The sequence below is a fragment of the Coenobita brevimanus genome, chromosome 49 (assembly GCF_032717465.1).
Source record: "Coenobita brevimanus isolate Jiangsu-jjx chromosome 49, ASM3271746v2, whole genome shotgun sequence".
Classification (NCBI taxonomy): Eukaryota; Metazoa; Arthropoda; class Malacostraca; order Decapoda; family Coenobitidae; genus Coenobita; species Coenobita brevimanus.
The window spans coordinates 6,470,912-6,487,485 of record NC_137002.1 but is presented as its reverse complement, the minus strand read 5'-3'; the positions used below and the strand labels follow the sequence as shown (position 1 = coordinate 6,487,485).

The 16,574-nt window shown below is 41.8% G+C and overlaps 1 protein-coding gene across 1 annotated transcript in view; it reads left to right on the top strand.

Moving 5' to 3' along the window:
• The window catches only part of LOC145399426 (lysosome membrane protein 2-like), a 59,881-nt gene that overhangs the window by 30,028 nt on the left and 13,279 nt on the right, over window positions 1-16,574 (top strand). The window contains exons 2-3 of the mRNA XM_080272043.1: window positions 13,161-13,321; window positions 14,138-14,285. Of these exons, the coding sequence (XP_080128169.1) occupies window positions 13,161-13,321; window positions 14,138-14,285 (309 nt within the window). The remainder of the gene's footprint in view (window positions 1-13,160; window positions 13,322-14,137; window positions 14,286-16,574) is intronic.

The window sequence follows — 16,574 nt, the reverse complement described above, 5'->3', positions numbered from 1 at the left end:
TAGTACTGCCTTATGGGGTCCCTCCATTATCTGCTTCCTGACTCCCTGCATTGTTCCTGAGAGAGAGAGAGAGAGAGAGAGAGAGAGAGAGAGAGAGAGAGAAAATGTTCCATAATAAAACGCAATACTACAGAGAGAGAGAGAGAGAGAGAGAGAGAGAAAATGTTCCATAATAAAACGCAATACTACACAGAGAGAGAGAGAGAGAGAGATTCTTTAATAAAACGAAATACTACTGAGAGAGAGAGGGGGGGAGGTCTGTTATTGTTCTTGTTCTTGTTGTTGTTGTTGTTGTTGTTATCTTGGAGTGTTTGTGTGTTTCTTTGTGCTGTTTCTCAAGGCTTCGTTCATGCAATCACTTTCTCTCCTCATTTTTATTTATTTTTTTTTATTGTTATTTTTTCTGGTTTTGCCTCATCATGGTCGTCTTCAGGTTCACTTTTCATATCTTGAGGGTTGCCACACACACACACACACACACACACACACACACACACACACACACACACACACACACACACACACACACACACACACACACACACACACACACACACACACACGGTACAGACATTATATATCTGATACATAGCTACATACATGCCCACATTCTCTCTCTCTCTCTCTCTCTCTCTCTCTCTCATTAGTATTGTCATAGTCATTTTGAAGGGAAAAAAGTTGACTAATGCATAAAAATTCTCAGTAGTGTTAGTTATAAAGCTTCACTGCATCCATAGGTAGAGAGAGATGTCTGGATGATGATGGTGATGATGATGGTGTTGGTGGTGGTGGTGGTGGTGATGGTGATGGTGGTGGTGATGATGATGATGTGATGGTGGTGGTGGTGGTGATGGTGATGAGTGACGATAATGGTGATGGTGGTGGATGATGATAATGAGGGTGGTGGTGGTGGTGGTGATATGATGATGATGATGGTGGTCGTAGTGGTGGTGATGATGATGATGACTGCAACAGGTAAAACAATGACGTCTGTCAGTTTTAATACCAAACTGAAGTATATATAGACGCAGGATGTTAGAACAGCCTCTGTGAAGTAGAAGGATGTGTGTGTGTGTGTGTGTGTGTGTGTGTGTGTGTAAGGAGTGGTAGTGTGGAGTGTGTAATGTGACGTGTAGCAGTGTGACTTTTGGCTGAGTGAAGTTTGGTAGTATGAGGTATGGCAGTGTGAAGTCTGATAGTAAGTAGTGTGGAATTGTGAGGCTTGGTAGTGTCAGGTGTACCGTTAGAAGTGTGTGGTGTAGAAGCGTGAGGTGTGGCAGTGTATGGTATGGCAGTGTGAAGTTTTGCAGTGTGTAGTGTGGCAGAGTAGGAGTATGAGATGTGGAAGTGTGCAGTTGGTAGTGTGTGGTGTGGCAATGTGAAGTTTTGTAGTGTATGATCTGTTAGTGTGCTATGTGACATAGTATGATGTGTGACAGTGTATGGTATGGCAGTGTGAAGTTGGTAGTGTATGGTATGGCAGTGTGAAGTTGGTAGTGTGTGGTATGGCAGTGTGAAGTTGGTAGTGTGTGGTATGGCAGTGTGAAGTTGGTAGTGTGTGGTATGGCAGTGTGAAGCTGGTAGTGTGTGGTGTGGAAGTGTGAAGTTGGTAGTGTGTGGTGTGGCATGCATTGTGAAGTTGGTAGTTTGTGGTATTGCAGTGTGAAGTTGGCAGTGTGTGGTGTGGCAGTGGTAAGTGTGACAAAGCAGGCGTGTCAGTATGAGGTGTAGCAGGGTGTGGTATGGCAGGAAATGATGTGGCAGTTGAAAATATGACTAAATATGGTAGTATGAAGTATGTAATTCATTTGCAACCCATTGAATTTCCCACGTCCTTCATCATACACATAATAACTTTCTCATCCTCCTCAGTGTCTTCGTTTATACTGCATGGTACTGGGGCTTCCAATACACCCAGTACACCCTGCTAAATTGTACAGTACACTTAGTGTGCTGGGTGTATCAGAATTCTGTTTCATTCAATTTCACTTCTCGTAACATCCTTGACCCTATGTAGTTCCTATTAATCATATCATTTTCTCCAAGATCTTCTCTCGTCTCGAATTACACCTTCCTGCATTGTCGGGTTATTACGTTGGGTGTATCAATGACCTATATCCAGTTTCTCTTTTCCACACACTCTTGATCGCTCATGGTACATAGTAATCTTCTGAGTTTCCTGGCGGTCTTCTCTCGCCTTTCGCGGTATACACCCTTGCGTCACACCTTGGGTACATTGTCTAGCTAATTAGTTGGCTTCAGACCCTCTTTGTGCTTGATTCAGTTTCTCTTCACACGTCCTTGATCACGCATGGTCCGTAGTAATCATCTCAGTTTCTCGACGGTCTTCTCTCGCCTTTCGTGGTATGCAAGCTTGCGTCACGCCTTGGGTACATTGCCTAGCTAATTGGTTGGCTTCAGACCCTCTTCGTGCATGTTAAGTTTCTCTTCACACGTCCTTGATCACGCATGGTCCTTAGTAATCGTCTCAGTTTTTTGACGGTCCTCTCTCGCCTTTCGTGGCATACAAGCTTGCGTCACGCCTTGCTACGTTGTCTGCTTAATAGGGTGTACTGGAGCGCATTTACTCGGTCTGCTTTCACTTTTCCACCCTTGATCACACGTACACATAACATCTTCCCGGTCTTCACTCGACTCTCATGGTACTCTATTTTGCGTCACGTCTTGCTACATTGGCTGGTTAATAGGTTGGGTGTATCAGAAGACCTTTGTGCTGTATCCAATTTCTTCCTTCCTTTTCCTTCCTTCCTTCTTCTTTTTTTTCCTTTCTTTTCTTTTTTCTTCCTTGTTTAACATCCTCTGTCAGGCGTGGTTTGTATTAATCTTCTCACTCTTCCGGGTCATTTGTCGTTCTCCATGGAAAACACACACACACACACACACACACACACACACACAAGCAAAAAAAAAAGTGATAATAGCTTGGCTGTATGAGAAACGCCTTCCTGTTTAACGCTGTTTCATTCTTCCGGGCATGAGTGACATTCAAGATTTCTCAACGCCTCTTCCTGAGCGATTAATTCTGTGCACCCCCGTATCATTTAGTGTATTATTGATGCAGAGTATATATAAAAACGATATAAATAGCCTGTGAGAGAATGTTGAGGTATAATACGCAAACTGACTCGCAAATGCAGGGGTACTGAGACATCCTAAAGGCCACCCGGTGTACGGAACTTCCTGAGTGAGCCTTTTTTTTTCTCTTTCTCCTTTCTTTTTCTTTTCTTGTTTGTTTTCTTTTTCTTTTTCTTTTGTTTTTTCTTTTCCTTTTTTTTATTTTATTTTATTTTTTTTTCGTCAGTGATTATATTTCCACTTCGTAGTTCCCTCCCACCACTTGTGCCTTTAGTGGGAAAGACGGGTTAGGGTGGTGATGATGATTGTGTGTGTGTGTGGTGCTGCTATCACCACCACCGCCACAACAATTATATACTACTGCTGCTGCATCTGCTTCTGCTACTACTACTACTACTTTTACTATTACTACCACTACTACTGCTACTAATTTTACCACTACTACGACCACCCCCAACACCACAACCACAATGCTACTACCACCACCGCCACAACAACAACAACCACCACTACTACTACTACCACCACCAGCACTATCTCTGACTCAAAGCACTATCTCAGCATCCTCTTGTCCATCTCTTATCTCTCTCATGATGGCCGTGGGATGCATGACTGTACGCTGATAAGAGGGACACTTGTGCACGACGGTAAGAGGAAGGAGAAAAAAAAGAGACGGTATTAATCTATCTATTTATCTATCTATCTGTCTGTCTGTGGGGAGAAAGGACTGCAGTTTTCTATCTATCGACATCTATCTATCTGTCGGTGGGGAAGAAGGACAGCTATTATCTATCTATCCATATCTATCTATCGTGATGAACCCCTAAATTTTTGCCAGACTAAGGGGGATAGATAAAAGGACAGCAGTTATCTTTATCTATCTGTCTATGAATCTATCTGTCTGTCTGTCTCTCTATCTATCTGTCTGTCTATCACTATGTATCTGTCTGTCTATCTATTTATCTATCCTGATGAAGGCCTAGATTTTTTTTGCAAGTTAATAAAATGACCAGTTAGACTAAGGAGAGGGAGGGGAAGAAAGAACAGCGATTCTCTCTCTCTCTCTCTCTCTCTCTCTCTCTCTCTCTCTCTCACTGATAAAAGGAATATAAGAAGTTGTAAGAGCATAAAAAAAAAAAAATGAATTATCATCCCTGGATGACTAATTACACGATTTCATAGCCAGATTGCCGGTATCGTGTGTGTGTGTGTGTGTGTGTGTGTGTGTGTGTGTGTGTAGTTGGTTGCGTGTATGTAATTATGTGTGTATGGGTGTGGAGGTTGGTTGGTTGCGTTTATGTAGTAACGTGTGTGTGTGTGTGTAGTTACGTGGGTGTGTGTGGTGGTCTTGTGTGTGTTCGCGCTTATATAACGAATGTGTGCATTTGCGTCAACGTGTCTGTTCATCTCTGTCTTCCAAGAATCGCCCATATTGAGTGACGCAAGCACTTATGGTGATACAAAGAACTGAGGAATAGGATATGATGGAGGATGACTTGGAGGAGTATCGATGACTGTAATTACGTGATACGATCAATTGCACAGCGTTGCAGAAGGCAGGTTGCAAAACGAGTGTAGATGGAGTGAAAAAATAAAACTGCTTGAGATTGAGAGGATGCAGTGGTGGACTGTTTTTCATTGGATAAGTGAATGCGTAATAAATAAATAAATAAATAATGTATGAGGGTAGATATAAAGATGAAATAGATGAAGATTGATAGATATTGGTAGGTAGAGTGATATAATGAAAGCGATATATAGATTGAATAACTCAGACACAGGTAGATAATTATACTGATTGATGCAGTAGATAGATAGATTGGTAGATAGGTACAGAGATAGATAGATAGGTAGGTACGTAGCTAGATAGATAGATAAGTAGGTAGGTCGGTAGATAGATAAGTTGGTAGGTAGGTTGACAAGCAAGCAAATAGTTAGATTGATATATAGGTAGGTAGGTAGACAGATAGAGGAAGATAGATAGATAGGTATGTAGGCAGACAGACAGACAGATAAATAGATAGACAGAGACCTTGATGTATTTTTCGCGGCTGCCCTATATACACTCCCATATTAATCATTTGTAAATAGAGATGTGATATCGTAATTTTTTTTTTTTATGCGAGGAAGAAGGAACCAAAGGCCAAGAGCCCGCAGTAACAGTTCCCTCCAAGAGAAAAACAAAATACAATATAGAGCCAAATTCAAGATCCGATCATTTTGAGATGCCTGGACACACTGCGTTTGAAAGACTGGAGATCATAGGCAGCAGGAAATACAGATAGAGGGAGACAGTTCCAGAGCTGACCTGTTGCATAAATGAAAGACTGGGAGTAACGGTTAACTCTTGCATTAGAGAGTTGGACAGAAAAGGGATGAGAGTTTGCTGCCAGACGGGTGCTACGCGCCCGTCGTAGAGGTGGAGGAATGCAAGCAGACAGTTCAGAGGAGCAGTGACCATTAAAGTAGCGATAGAAAAGAGATAAAGATGCAACAGTGCGGCGAAGAGACAGAGGTTGAAGGGAGTCAGTAAGAGGAGGAGAGTTAATGAGACGAAAAGCCTTTGACTCCACCCTATTGAGAAGAGCTGTATGTGGGGAGCCTCCCCACACATGAGAGTTGTACTCCACACAGGGGCGGATAAAACCCCTGTATAGAGTCAACAATTGTGCAGGGGTAAAGAAAGAGCGGAGTCGGCTTAATTAATGTTGGTTTGCCTTTTTTTTTTTTTTTAATTCCGTATATTTTACTTATTATTTCAGCGGACGAGTTGTGGGTATTCTGTGTGTGTGTGTGTGTGTGTGTGTGTGTGTGTGTGTGTGTGTGTGTGTGTGTGTGTGTGTGTGTCTGTCAGTGAGCGATAGTCAGTCAATCTTTCTAGCTTTTCTGTTTATTTGTTTCTGTATCAGTTATTGAATGAATCAGTCAGTCTATCGAATTATGTCTATCTATCTATATCTGTCTATCCGTGTATCTAAATCTGTCATCACTCTATATTTTTTGCCCAAGGCCGCATCTTGTGAGGGGCTAGCCTTGCCAAAAACACCGTCATCCATATCCCCACTCAGTAACAACCTTCAAAGCTGAGGTGCATAAAGCCCATAAATTTACCTGTGCAGAATGACTTGGCGTTGTGTATTAAGGACAGGGTGGTGGAGGGTGGCCTTCAGGTGGTGGCACTGATATGACTGGGTTGGTGGAGCTGCCTGGGTATACACATAATATCCCTCAGTTTCAGCTCCCTCCCTACCCCCTGACGGGAAGATGGTGGGTTGTAGATGGGTAGCTTTGGTCTGCTGTCCACTGGGTCCACACACACACACACACACACACTAGCACACGAGTGAGAGACGAAAATAAAACATGGCACGAGACAGAAGAGGAAGGAGGAGGGGGAGAGAAGGGGGGGAGAGAGGGGGTGCGTCACTGACACACTAACACACACACGTTACTAGGGAGAGAGAGAGAGAGAAACAATTAATATTAGTTGAGTTGACAGGTGCGTTTGCGTGTGTGTGTATGTTGTGTATGTGAGAGTGTGTGTGTGTGTGTGTGTGTGTGTGTAGTATGCATGATCGTTTATGTTTTATGTGCGTTTGTCTTATATATTTTCAGTGTGTACGTTTCCATGTTAAGCTTGTGTGCGTACTGCGTATATCCTTGTTCTGTGTGCGTTTCAGGAATTCCCAAATGGAAGGACAGGGAAAGGGGGAGGGGAAGGGCGAGGGGAGAAGGGAATTTGCCCTCGGGGAGAAATTTGGGCATTCCAGGAGGGGAGTGGGGAGAAACAGATGAAGGCAAAATGGCCGAACTTGTTTTGTTTATGCCTTGTTGTTTATGGATTTGATTTGTTTTATGGTCAGTTGCTTTTTTTTGAGGGGGGGGGACAGGTGGTCAGGTGGATGGTTGGAGAGATAGATAAATAGGCAGGTAGATTAAATGATAGATAGACGAGTAGGGAAATAGGTAGATAGGTTGAGTAGACAGAGGGGCAGGTAGGGAGGTGGATAGGTAGCCATAAGGAGAGAGATAAATGGTTGAAGAGAGACAAGGCAATTTTTACCTTTTCATTAACACGGATATTAATGTCTTCCATGACCTCTCTCTTTCTCTCTCTCTCTCTCTCTCTCTCTCTCTCTCTCTCTCTTTCATACATAGATTTATGGATATGTATGCATGTATGAGTGTGTATAGTATTTTTCACCTCATTCTCCATTTGTGGGCATCTTACCATCCTCGTGGCCACCTTTTTCAGTTTTCTCTCAACCCCCTCACAAATAATGAGAGAGAGAGAGAGAGGGGGAGAGAGAGAGAGAGGCCTGTTTTGGTGCTGTCCACTTACTGTTTACAGCTGTCAGTCAGAATGTATATATCGTTACATATCAGTGGGATGCATGACGCTGTTTGCTTTCAGTCAGTCCAGTGATTCCAGGCTGTCACGGATAACGCACATCTCATAATCTGGGTGCACATGATATCTGGGTGCACATCATATCTGGGTGCACATCTCACATCTGGGTGCACATCTCATATCTGGGTGCACATCTTATATCTGGGTGCACATCTCGTATATATCTGGGTGCACATCTCATATCTGGGTGCACATATTATATCTGGTGCACATCTCATATCTGGGTGCACATCTCATATCTGGGTGCACATCTCGTATATATATGGATGCACATCTCATATCTGGGTGCACATCTCATAATCTGGGTGCACATCTCATACCTGGGTGCACATCTCATATCTGGGTGCACATATCATAATCCGAGTGCACATCTCATATCTGGGTGCACGTCTCATATATGGGTGCACATCTCATATATATCTGGGTGCACATCCCATATTTGGATGCACATCTCACAGTCTTGGTGCACATCTCATAATCTGGGTGCACATCCAACCTGTTTCGGCTTTTACCTCTTATGTGTAGATGATGGAGGAAGCAGATTCACTTAAATACGTTGTGCAAAATGACAGGAGGGCTCTAAGTGTGATTTCACCGACACACGCTGATATATACCACCAAATGTGTGTGTGTGTGTGTGTGTGTGTGTGTGTGTGTGTGTAGAGAGAGATAAGGGCGAAGTACAGGCGCTTGAGTGGCAGTTAAATCCAGATAAGCACGATTTTACTCAGGGGTCACCTGATGAACGAAAAAATGTGGAACTGAGCGTTAATTTAAGAGACAGCTTGGATAAGAGGCTGTGTTTTATCAGTTTATTTAATGTTTTTCGTTTCACATCGTCCCCCACCATCGAAGGCTGTGTAGGGCCAAGACTGATGAGGAGACCTGGTTAAAATATGGTGGTTTAGGCTTTAGCTACCTCTCTCTCTCTCTCTCTCTCTCTCTCTCACCAACATACCCTTCCATATGTATCTTTTTTTTTTTTTCCCCTCCTTTCACTACACTCCGCAGTATCTCTGGTCTGTCCGCGCTTTCTCCGTGACGTCAGCTTTTTCTACTATTTTTCCGTGAAGTCTGCAACACTTTCTTTTCTATTTTTCTTTCATCCCCCCCCCCCCGCTCCCATTTCCTTTACACTCCGCAGCGGCTATGGGCCATTCGCGCTTTATGTTATTTTTCTTCCGTTTTCCTTCTGTACACCGCAGTATCTCTTGTCCATCCGCGCTTGGCAGCATCAGCCATTGTACCGATAGATACGTACTCTCCCTTTCAACTTTTTTCCCTTCTGTTTCCTATGAGCCTACATGTGGTGGCGTTTTGCATCCTGGTTGGAGCATCTGCGACGTCCACCCGGGAGTCAGAGCACATGTTTCCTTGTATCTCACCGTGGGAATAATAATCATAATAATAATAATAAAAAAAACGTCCTACCCTGAAGGGGCGCTGGATCCCTACACGGTGTATGTACTGCATGTAGGACGGTCCCACAGAAGCAGTTACTTGTGGTTGACGGGTCTGCTTAGCCACACACACCAGGATTAAACAAGCAAAAGAAAAAGAAAGAAGGAAGAGGGAGAACAGCAACAACAACAGTACCGCATCAGCCAAAAAAAACTTGTCTGCTTTGTTCCATAATTATTCTTTTCATAACTCCGCAGTATCACCCGTCCACCCGCGCTTGGCTTGTCACATCATAGTTATAAAGCTTCTGTACTTTATTCCATAATTTTTTCCTCACTCCGCAGTATCACCCGTCCACCCGCGCTTGGTTTGTGACGTCATAGCTGTTTGTTCCATAATCTTTTCATCACACTCCGCAGCGTCACCCGTCCATCCGCGCTTGGCTTGTGACGTCATCGCTTGTGGCCGTGACGCAGCTTTGTGGTCACTGAGGCGGAAATCCCGGGAATTCGCCTGTCACTTTTAGCCCTATAATACTTTCCATGATGCCTGCAGAACAAGCACCTATTTTTATTTATTTATTTATATATTTATTGCTGTTGTCGTGTATAAATCCGAACAGATTGTGGTTAGGTGCTACAGAGAAGACGGTGTTGATGATAATAATAATAATGAAAATAATGATAATGATAATAATAATAGGAAGAGGCGTAAAAATAGTAGTAGTAGTAGTAGCAGCAATAATAATAATAGAAAGAAATGCAGTAAAAATAGTTTAGTAGTAGTAGTAGAAATAATAATAATAATAATAATAATAATAATAATAATAATAATGATAATAATAATAACAACAACAACAATAAATAACCAAATAAACAACTTCATATCCATATTTAGGTACTTATTTAGCCAAGGATGGTTCTTTGAACTTTGAATTCGAGGAAAGGTTAAAGAAGGCTAATCAGGCAATGGGAATGCTTAAAAATATTTGGAATAATAACAATTTCTCTGTGCATACAAAAATCAAACTTTATAAGGTAATGGTTAGGAGTATCTTAATTTATGGACACGAGTCTTGGTACAGCACAGTGACTATGGAAAATAAATTCTTGGTGTTTGAAAATAAAGCACTTAGAAGAATATTAGGAGTTAAGTGGTGGGAAAGGATACCAAATAGTAGAATTAGAGAAATAACGGGAGTGCAGCCGATCGATGAATATGTTAGATTCTCACGATGGAAGTGGCTAGGACATGTGTATAGGAGACAGGGAATAGTACGAGGTACACTAGGGTGGGTGGCACTTGGTAGGAGAGGTAGAGGAAGGCCAAAAGAGACGTGGGTGAGGACAATGAGGCGGGAAGCTGGAGATGAATGTTGGGGAGATCTTGAGGAGTTAGCACAAGATAGGATGTGGTGGTGTGAGTTCATCGAGGCCCTATGCATCCCCGAGGGTGCCACAGGAAATGATTGATTGATTGATTGATATCCGGAAAATCCATTAAAGTAGACTATTCAGTGGAGAGAGAGAGAGAGAGAGAGAGAGAGAGAGAGAGAGTCGAAAAAAATATCCTTCCAGCCAGACCAAACTTTTCTATTTTTTGATGTAATTTTTTTTTTTTTTTTTTAAGGGCCTGGATTGGAAAGTGAATTGAGAGAGAGAGAGTGCTATCATGCAGGTGTGTGTGAGAAAGAGAGTTTACTATCATGCAGGTGTGTGTGTGTGTGTGTGTGTGTGTGTGTGTGTGTGTGTTGAGATATAAATGGCTACTCACACACACTCATCCACTTATATATATTAATATACTCAATAAAGTGTATACTACCAATACGCCTAGTCTAGACACACACACACACACACACACACACACACACACACACACACACTATGACAGAGTAACAAACACAATTCAGGAAAGGGAAGGATGGGTGGACCGTATCTATTTAGAGTTCAAGAAAGCTTTTGACACAGTACCACACCAAAGACTTTTATGGAAACTGTACCATCAAGGAGGAATTCAAGGCAAACTGTTTTGTTGGATGCAAGACTTTCTCATAAAAAGAGAAATGAGGACAGTACTAAGAGGAAACTACTCAACATGGAATGATGTGACTAGTGGAGTACCACAGGGTTCGGTGCTGGCACCAATCATGTTTTTAGTGTACATAAATGATGTAAATAGTAACACTGGAAATGAGAGCTATCTGAATATGTTTGCAGATGATGCAAAAATACAAAGGAGAATTATTAGCACAGACTCTTGTAGGGAGCTACAAGAAGAATTAAATAAACTTCATGAATGGAGTAACCATGGCAAATGGAATTCAATGTGGACAAGTGTCATGTACTGATTGGGATTATAAGTTAGGAAATAAAACCCCATACACATCAGAAAGAGAGAAAGACCTAGGTGTGATTATCAATAACAGACTATCTCCGGCTGACCACATCAGCGAGAAGGTACGGAACATGTATACACTGCTTGCAAATATGAAAATAGCATTCACATACATAAATGAAGACATGCTAAGAAGGATAATAACATCATTCATTAGACCAACCCTGGAATATGCATCAGTAGTCTGGAGTCCTCATCTCAAAAAGCATATAGAGAAGATTGAAAGATGGATACCAAGCTTAAGGGACCTAAGCTACGAAGAGAGACTAAATAAACTGAATCTACCAACACTACAGGAGAGAAGGAAAAGAGGTGACATGATAATGCTATATAAGTGCATATCAGGAAAGGAGAAAATAGACATAAATGATTACTTAACATATGGAGAAGCATCAGCAAGAGGACACTGCAAAAAACTGCATAAGAAGAGAGGTGATAAAGACGTAAGGAAATTCAGTTTCCCAAACAGAGCAATTGATCAATGGAATGCACTACCGAATGAAATAGTGTGTGCCAAAACAATTCACAAATTTAAGGATATGTACGATAAATATGGTTTAAGACACGGGACAGTACGAGCTTGACTCATTCCTGTAAAGATACAGTTAGGTAAGAACACACACACACACACACACACACACACACACACACACACACACACGTCCTTTCAGCTTGAACCGTTGTCATGATGGCGAGAAATTCCACGAGTCTCCTTGGTTACCAGTCAAATATACGCACCATTCTGACTGCACACAGAGGTCTTTGCCAGGTACACACACACACACACACACACACACACACACACACACACACACACACACAAACACACACATGGCCTTTCAGCTTGGACGGTTGTCATGGTTGCGCTAAATTCCACGAGTCTCCTTGGTTACCAGTCAGATATACGCACCGTTTTGACTGCACATAGAGGTCTTTGCCAGGTACACACACACACACACACACACACACACACACACGTCCTTTCAGCTTGAACGGTTGTCATGATTGTGAGGAATTCTATGAGTCTCCTTGGTTACCAGTCAGATATTCTCGTCATTCATTCTGACTACACATAGAGGTCTTTGCCAGGTGTTAGAAAAAAAATGCTCTAGTAATGCTCAAAATAATCCTCTGTTGCAAATCAGTTGAGTTTGCAACGTGTGCAGTGGAAGGTAAACTACAAAAACATCATAGTGACAAATTATACTCTTTTCACTCTAACTTGGCCTAAAATTGCCGTCTCTCCCCATTGAGTGCTAAGTTATAACAGGATTAGCACTAAAATACGGTACTAGTCACGAAGAAGTGCTATGCAAAAGATGTGGAGTTGTATTGTCTTTTTCTATCACAGCTACGTGTAATAAGCAGCAAAAGGACGACACTCTGGGCCAAGTCTCTCTCTCTCTCTCTCTCTCTCTCTCTCTCTCTCTCTCTCCCTCTCTCTCTCTCTCTCTCTCTCCACTTTTCTTATCTTTTCTGCTACTTCTACTGCTTCAACACTGGATGCATTTATCATCCCGCCAGTGTTGGGGATGGACGCCTTCACGTGGTGGCACTGATATAACTGGGTGACGCTACTACTTGGTCATATAAACGTCCCTCACCTCCTTCCCCATCCCAAGAAAGGAGAATGGTGGACTGCAGAAGGACATTATCAGCCATCAGTCTACTGGGTTCACGTTTATATGATCCAGGGGTAGCAACAACAACATCAACTCCTCCTCCTCCTCCTCCTCCTCCTCCTCCTACTACTACTACTACTACTACTACTACTACTACTACTACTACCACCACCACCACCACCACCACCACCACCACCACTGCCACCGCTACAATAATTTTTCTTTCCTTTCAGATGCTGGTGTTAAAAGAAGACAGTGTAACGCTAGATGCCTTCCTCATCCCTCCTGTGCCTATTTATATGGAGTTCTACCTCTTCCACGTCACCAACCCCGACGAAATACGATTTAAGGGTGCCAAACCTATTATAAAGGAGGTTGGACCCTATACCTATCAGTAAGTGGAGAGAGAGAGAGAGCGAGGGTTGGCTGTGGTGATGATGATGTTGATAATGATAATCCAATTCATAACATGGGTCTGTAAATTAAGTTGCTGAAATTGCACTCCCTTAGTTGCCAGTTGCATATGGCTTATTTGGCACATTACATGCTGTATCATGAAATATCCATATATCAGTAATTACAGGTACTTATGTATTAGCAGTGAACTCTTTAGATATAAGGACATTTTTTCTTATGCAGACATATAGAACTGGATAGGATTAGGTATAACATTAATTAGTCTGAGACGATTGAAATAATATAGTGGTAACATTTTAAAAGTTAATGCAGTACAGCATTGGCTAATATTCATGATTTTTAATACTGTACTCAGGTTAATATTAATTGTCTTGTCTTTTCCAGGTCACACTATGAGAAATATTGTAAATATAATTGTGGTGTAGAGAATATAGTGAAAAATACAGTCTAAATTAGGGTCTTACAGAGTTCATAGTGATGGAGAGGAACCTAAGAAGTCAGTATTCATCCTAGTGTTCTGTGAAAATACAGCCTTCACTGGGACCATACACAGGCCACAGTGAATCATACAAATTTGAGAGTTTGAAGATTACCATAGCATGTTTTCCAGAGAGTAATGCACAAAAGGTGGACTAAAATGGGACCACATGGAGCCTAGGGGTGTAATTACTGACCCGAATGTGTACGGTATCAGAGAGTGAAAAATATAAATGTACCCGCATTGATGACGCAGAGGACGTAGTGATCTGTAGGAGCCTGAAAATGTTGAACTCGTCCCTAATGTGTTTTCCAGAGAATACCGTGAAAAATATGATCTCCATTGGGACCACGATGAGGGCACTGTGACCTACCTACAAAACAAGAGCTTCGTATTCAGGGAGGAGTTATCCAATGGCAACAAAGAAGAGGACCTCGTAACGACCATTAATGCCGTTATGGTGGTAAGTAGTTCCCTCGTTGAGTGTCCTGCTAAATGGTTTTGATTGTGAGTGTTGTGTTAGGTACTGTACATGTGGTTGTATGCCATTAAATTGTCGCCATGTATTTTCTAATGGCTTGTTGTGAGTCTATGTCTGTGTGTGCGGTGATTTTTAGGTTTTGTGTATGGGACTGAGGAGTGTACACAGTTTTTCAGAGTCGTTCCATGCCATTTTCTTTTTGGTAGAGTGTGTGTGTTCATTGTTCAGGTGAGAATGATTATACAGAATTACTTTATTTTCTGCTGTGTACTTTTTTTTTTTTTTTTTTTTTTGATTGCTTATGAAAATGTGTGTTTGTTGCCTCATTTTGTTTATAGGTGTAGTTGTCATTATTTGGCGAGTACAAAAGGCCTGTTAGTTGCACAAAGTGTAGACTGATAAAAGTATTCTCCATGTCATGCATGTATTAGTGTGTGTGTTAATTAACTTTCTCTTCCTTTTCTGCTAGAGAGAGAGAGGGAGAGAGAGAGTGTGTGTGTGTGTGTGTAATTCACCGGGTTGGTCAGGACCACTTGATGGTCGTGATCGTCAGCTTTTACCCTCCCGGAAGGGAGCTGAGAGCTCATATAGTCCGATCTAAGGGCAAGGCTGTGACCTTCACACACGCACACACCCATCCCCTTGCTCGAGGGGGACAGTAACCAACCACTTCGTCAGTGAAACTTTTCGCAACCTGAGCGAGGCGCGAACTCCCGTCCACCAGTTGGCAAGCGGGAACGTTACCACTGCACCAGCGAGTGTAATTCACCTGGTCGATCATGATCACTTGATGGTCGTGATCGTCAGCTTTTTACCCTTCCGGAAGGGAGCTGAGAGCTCATATAGTCCGATCCAAGGGCAAGGCTGTGACCTTCACACACGCACACACCCGTCCCCTTGCTCAAGGGGGACAGTAACCACCCACTTTGTCACTGAAACTTTTCGCAACCTGAGCGAGGCGCGAACTCCCGTCCACCAGTTGGCAAGCGAGAACGTTACCACTGCACCAGCGAGCGGTGTGTGTGTGTGTGTGTGTGTGTGTGTGTGTGTGTGTGTGTGTGTGTGTGTGTGTACCTTACATCGATTCCCTGTGTACCCATCCCATGCCATGTACATTTATTTTGTGGGTCATCTGTGTGAATATAGGAAGCTCCCTGAAACCACTTCACTGCTAGTATGTTTTGTATATGGCTTTGTCTTGACTGTTTTTGGATCCTACCCTCCTCATTTTTTAGTGGGAATTTTGATGATGACGATGATGATGTGTGGTTGGGATGATGATGATAATGATGAGTGTGATTGCAATGATTATGAATATATTGGGTTGTATTTGAGAATGTGAATATCCATACATAATATTTATCAGTTATGTAACAGTATGTGGGTTTAATTTATTCAGCCTGATGATGCCTGTATTTTTTTTTTTTTTTTTTTTTTTTTTTGCCAACAATGAATATACAGTAATTTTATCGAGCTTATGAAAAATGATGATGGATGTAAAGATGTCCTTGTTTATTTTTAGCAGTCTTAAGTCTGGCAATAGATAGATAGATAGATTAATTAACCTTATCAATCTGTGGACACATTTTCTGCTTAATACCAAATGGTTCTGTATTCTTGTCAGTTAATGAAGCTCCCTAACACCTCTCCTAAGTGATTACTTTCCTTATTACTCTCTTCTGGCCTTTTCTGTGTTTCCATTATCGCCATACTCTGCATGAATAACATGCAAAAGGCTATTAACCACCCATATCAAAAGACACATTGCTAAGGAAGAGGTGTTAGGGAGCTTCCCTAACTGCACAAGAATATACCGTAGGCCTTGATTTAATTCAATTCTATAAAGTATCTTCAGGTTGAATGGATTAGTAGCAATATATATTAATGCCACAGTAATATACTTGTAAGTTCTCTGATTTATAAACAGTGTGGAATTTTTGAAACTGGAATGTGGTCAGTGTCAATGTGAATATATGGGAAAACCGTAGTGTTGAAATTTGGCTTGATTTCATTTAAGATATTTAACATTTCTATTCTGTGTTGGTTAGATGATTATTCTTGATGTATTTGTGATTAAAACTTGTTTGGATGCTTATTTATGCTGTGTTTTTGTGTGGGAAGCTGTGTAAATGTTTGTTTCGGCAGTGTTTTTATGTATGATGCTGTGTGGATGTTTGTTTTTGCTGTGTTAATGTGTGCGTATTTGTGAGCAGTAGTGATTTCTCCATCATAGAAGCTGTATTTAATGTTTGTCCTTTGTTTTGTCCCTGC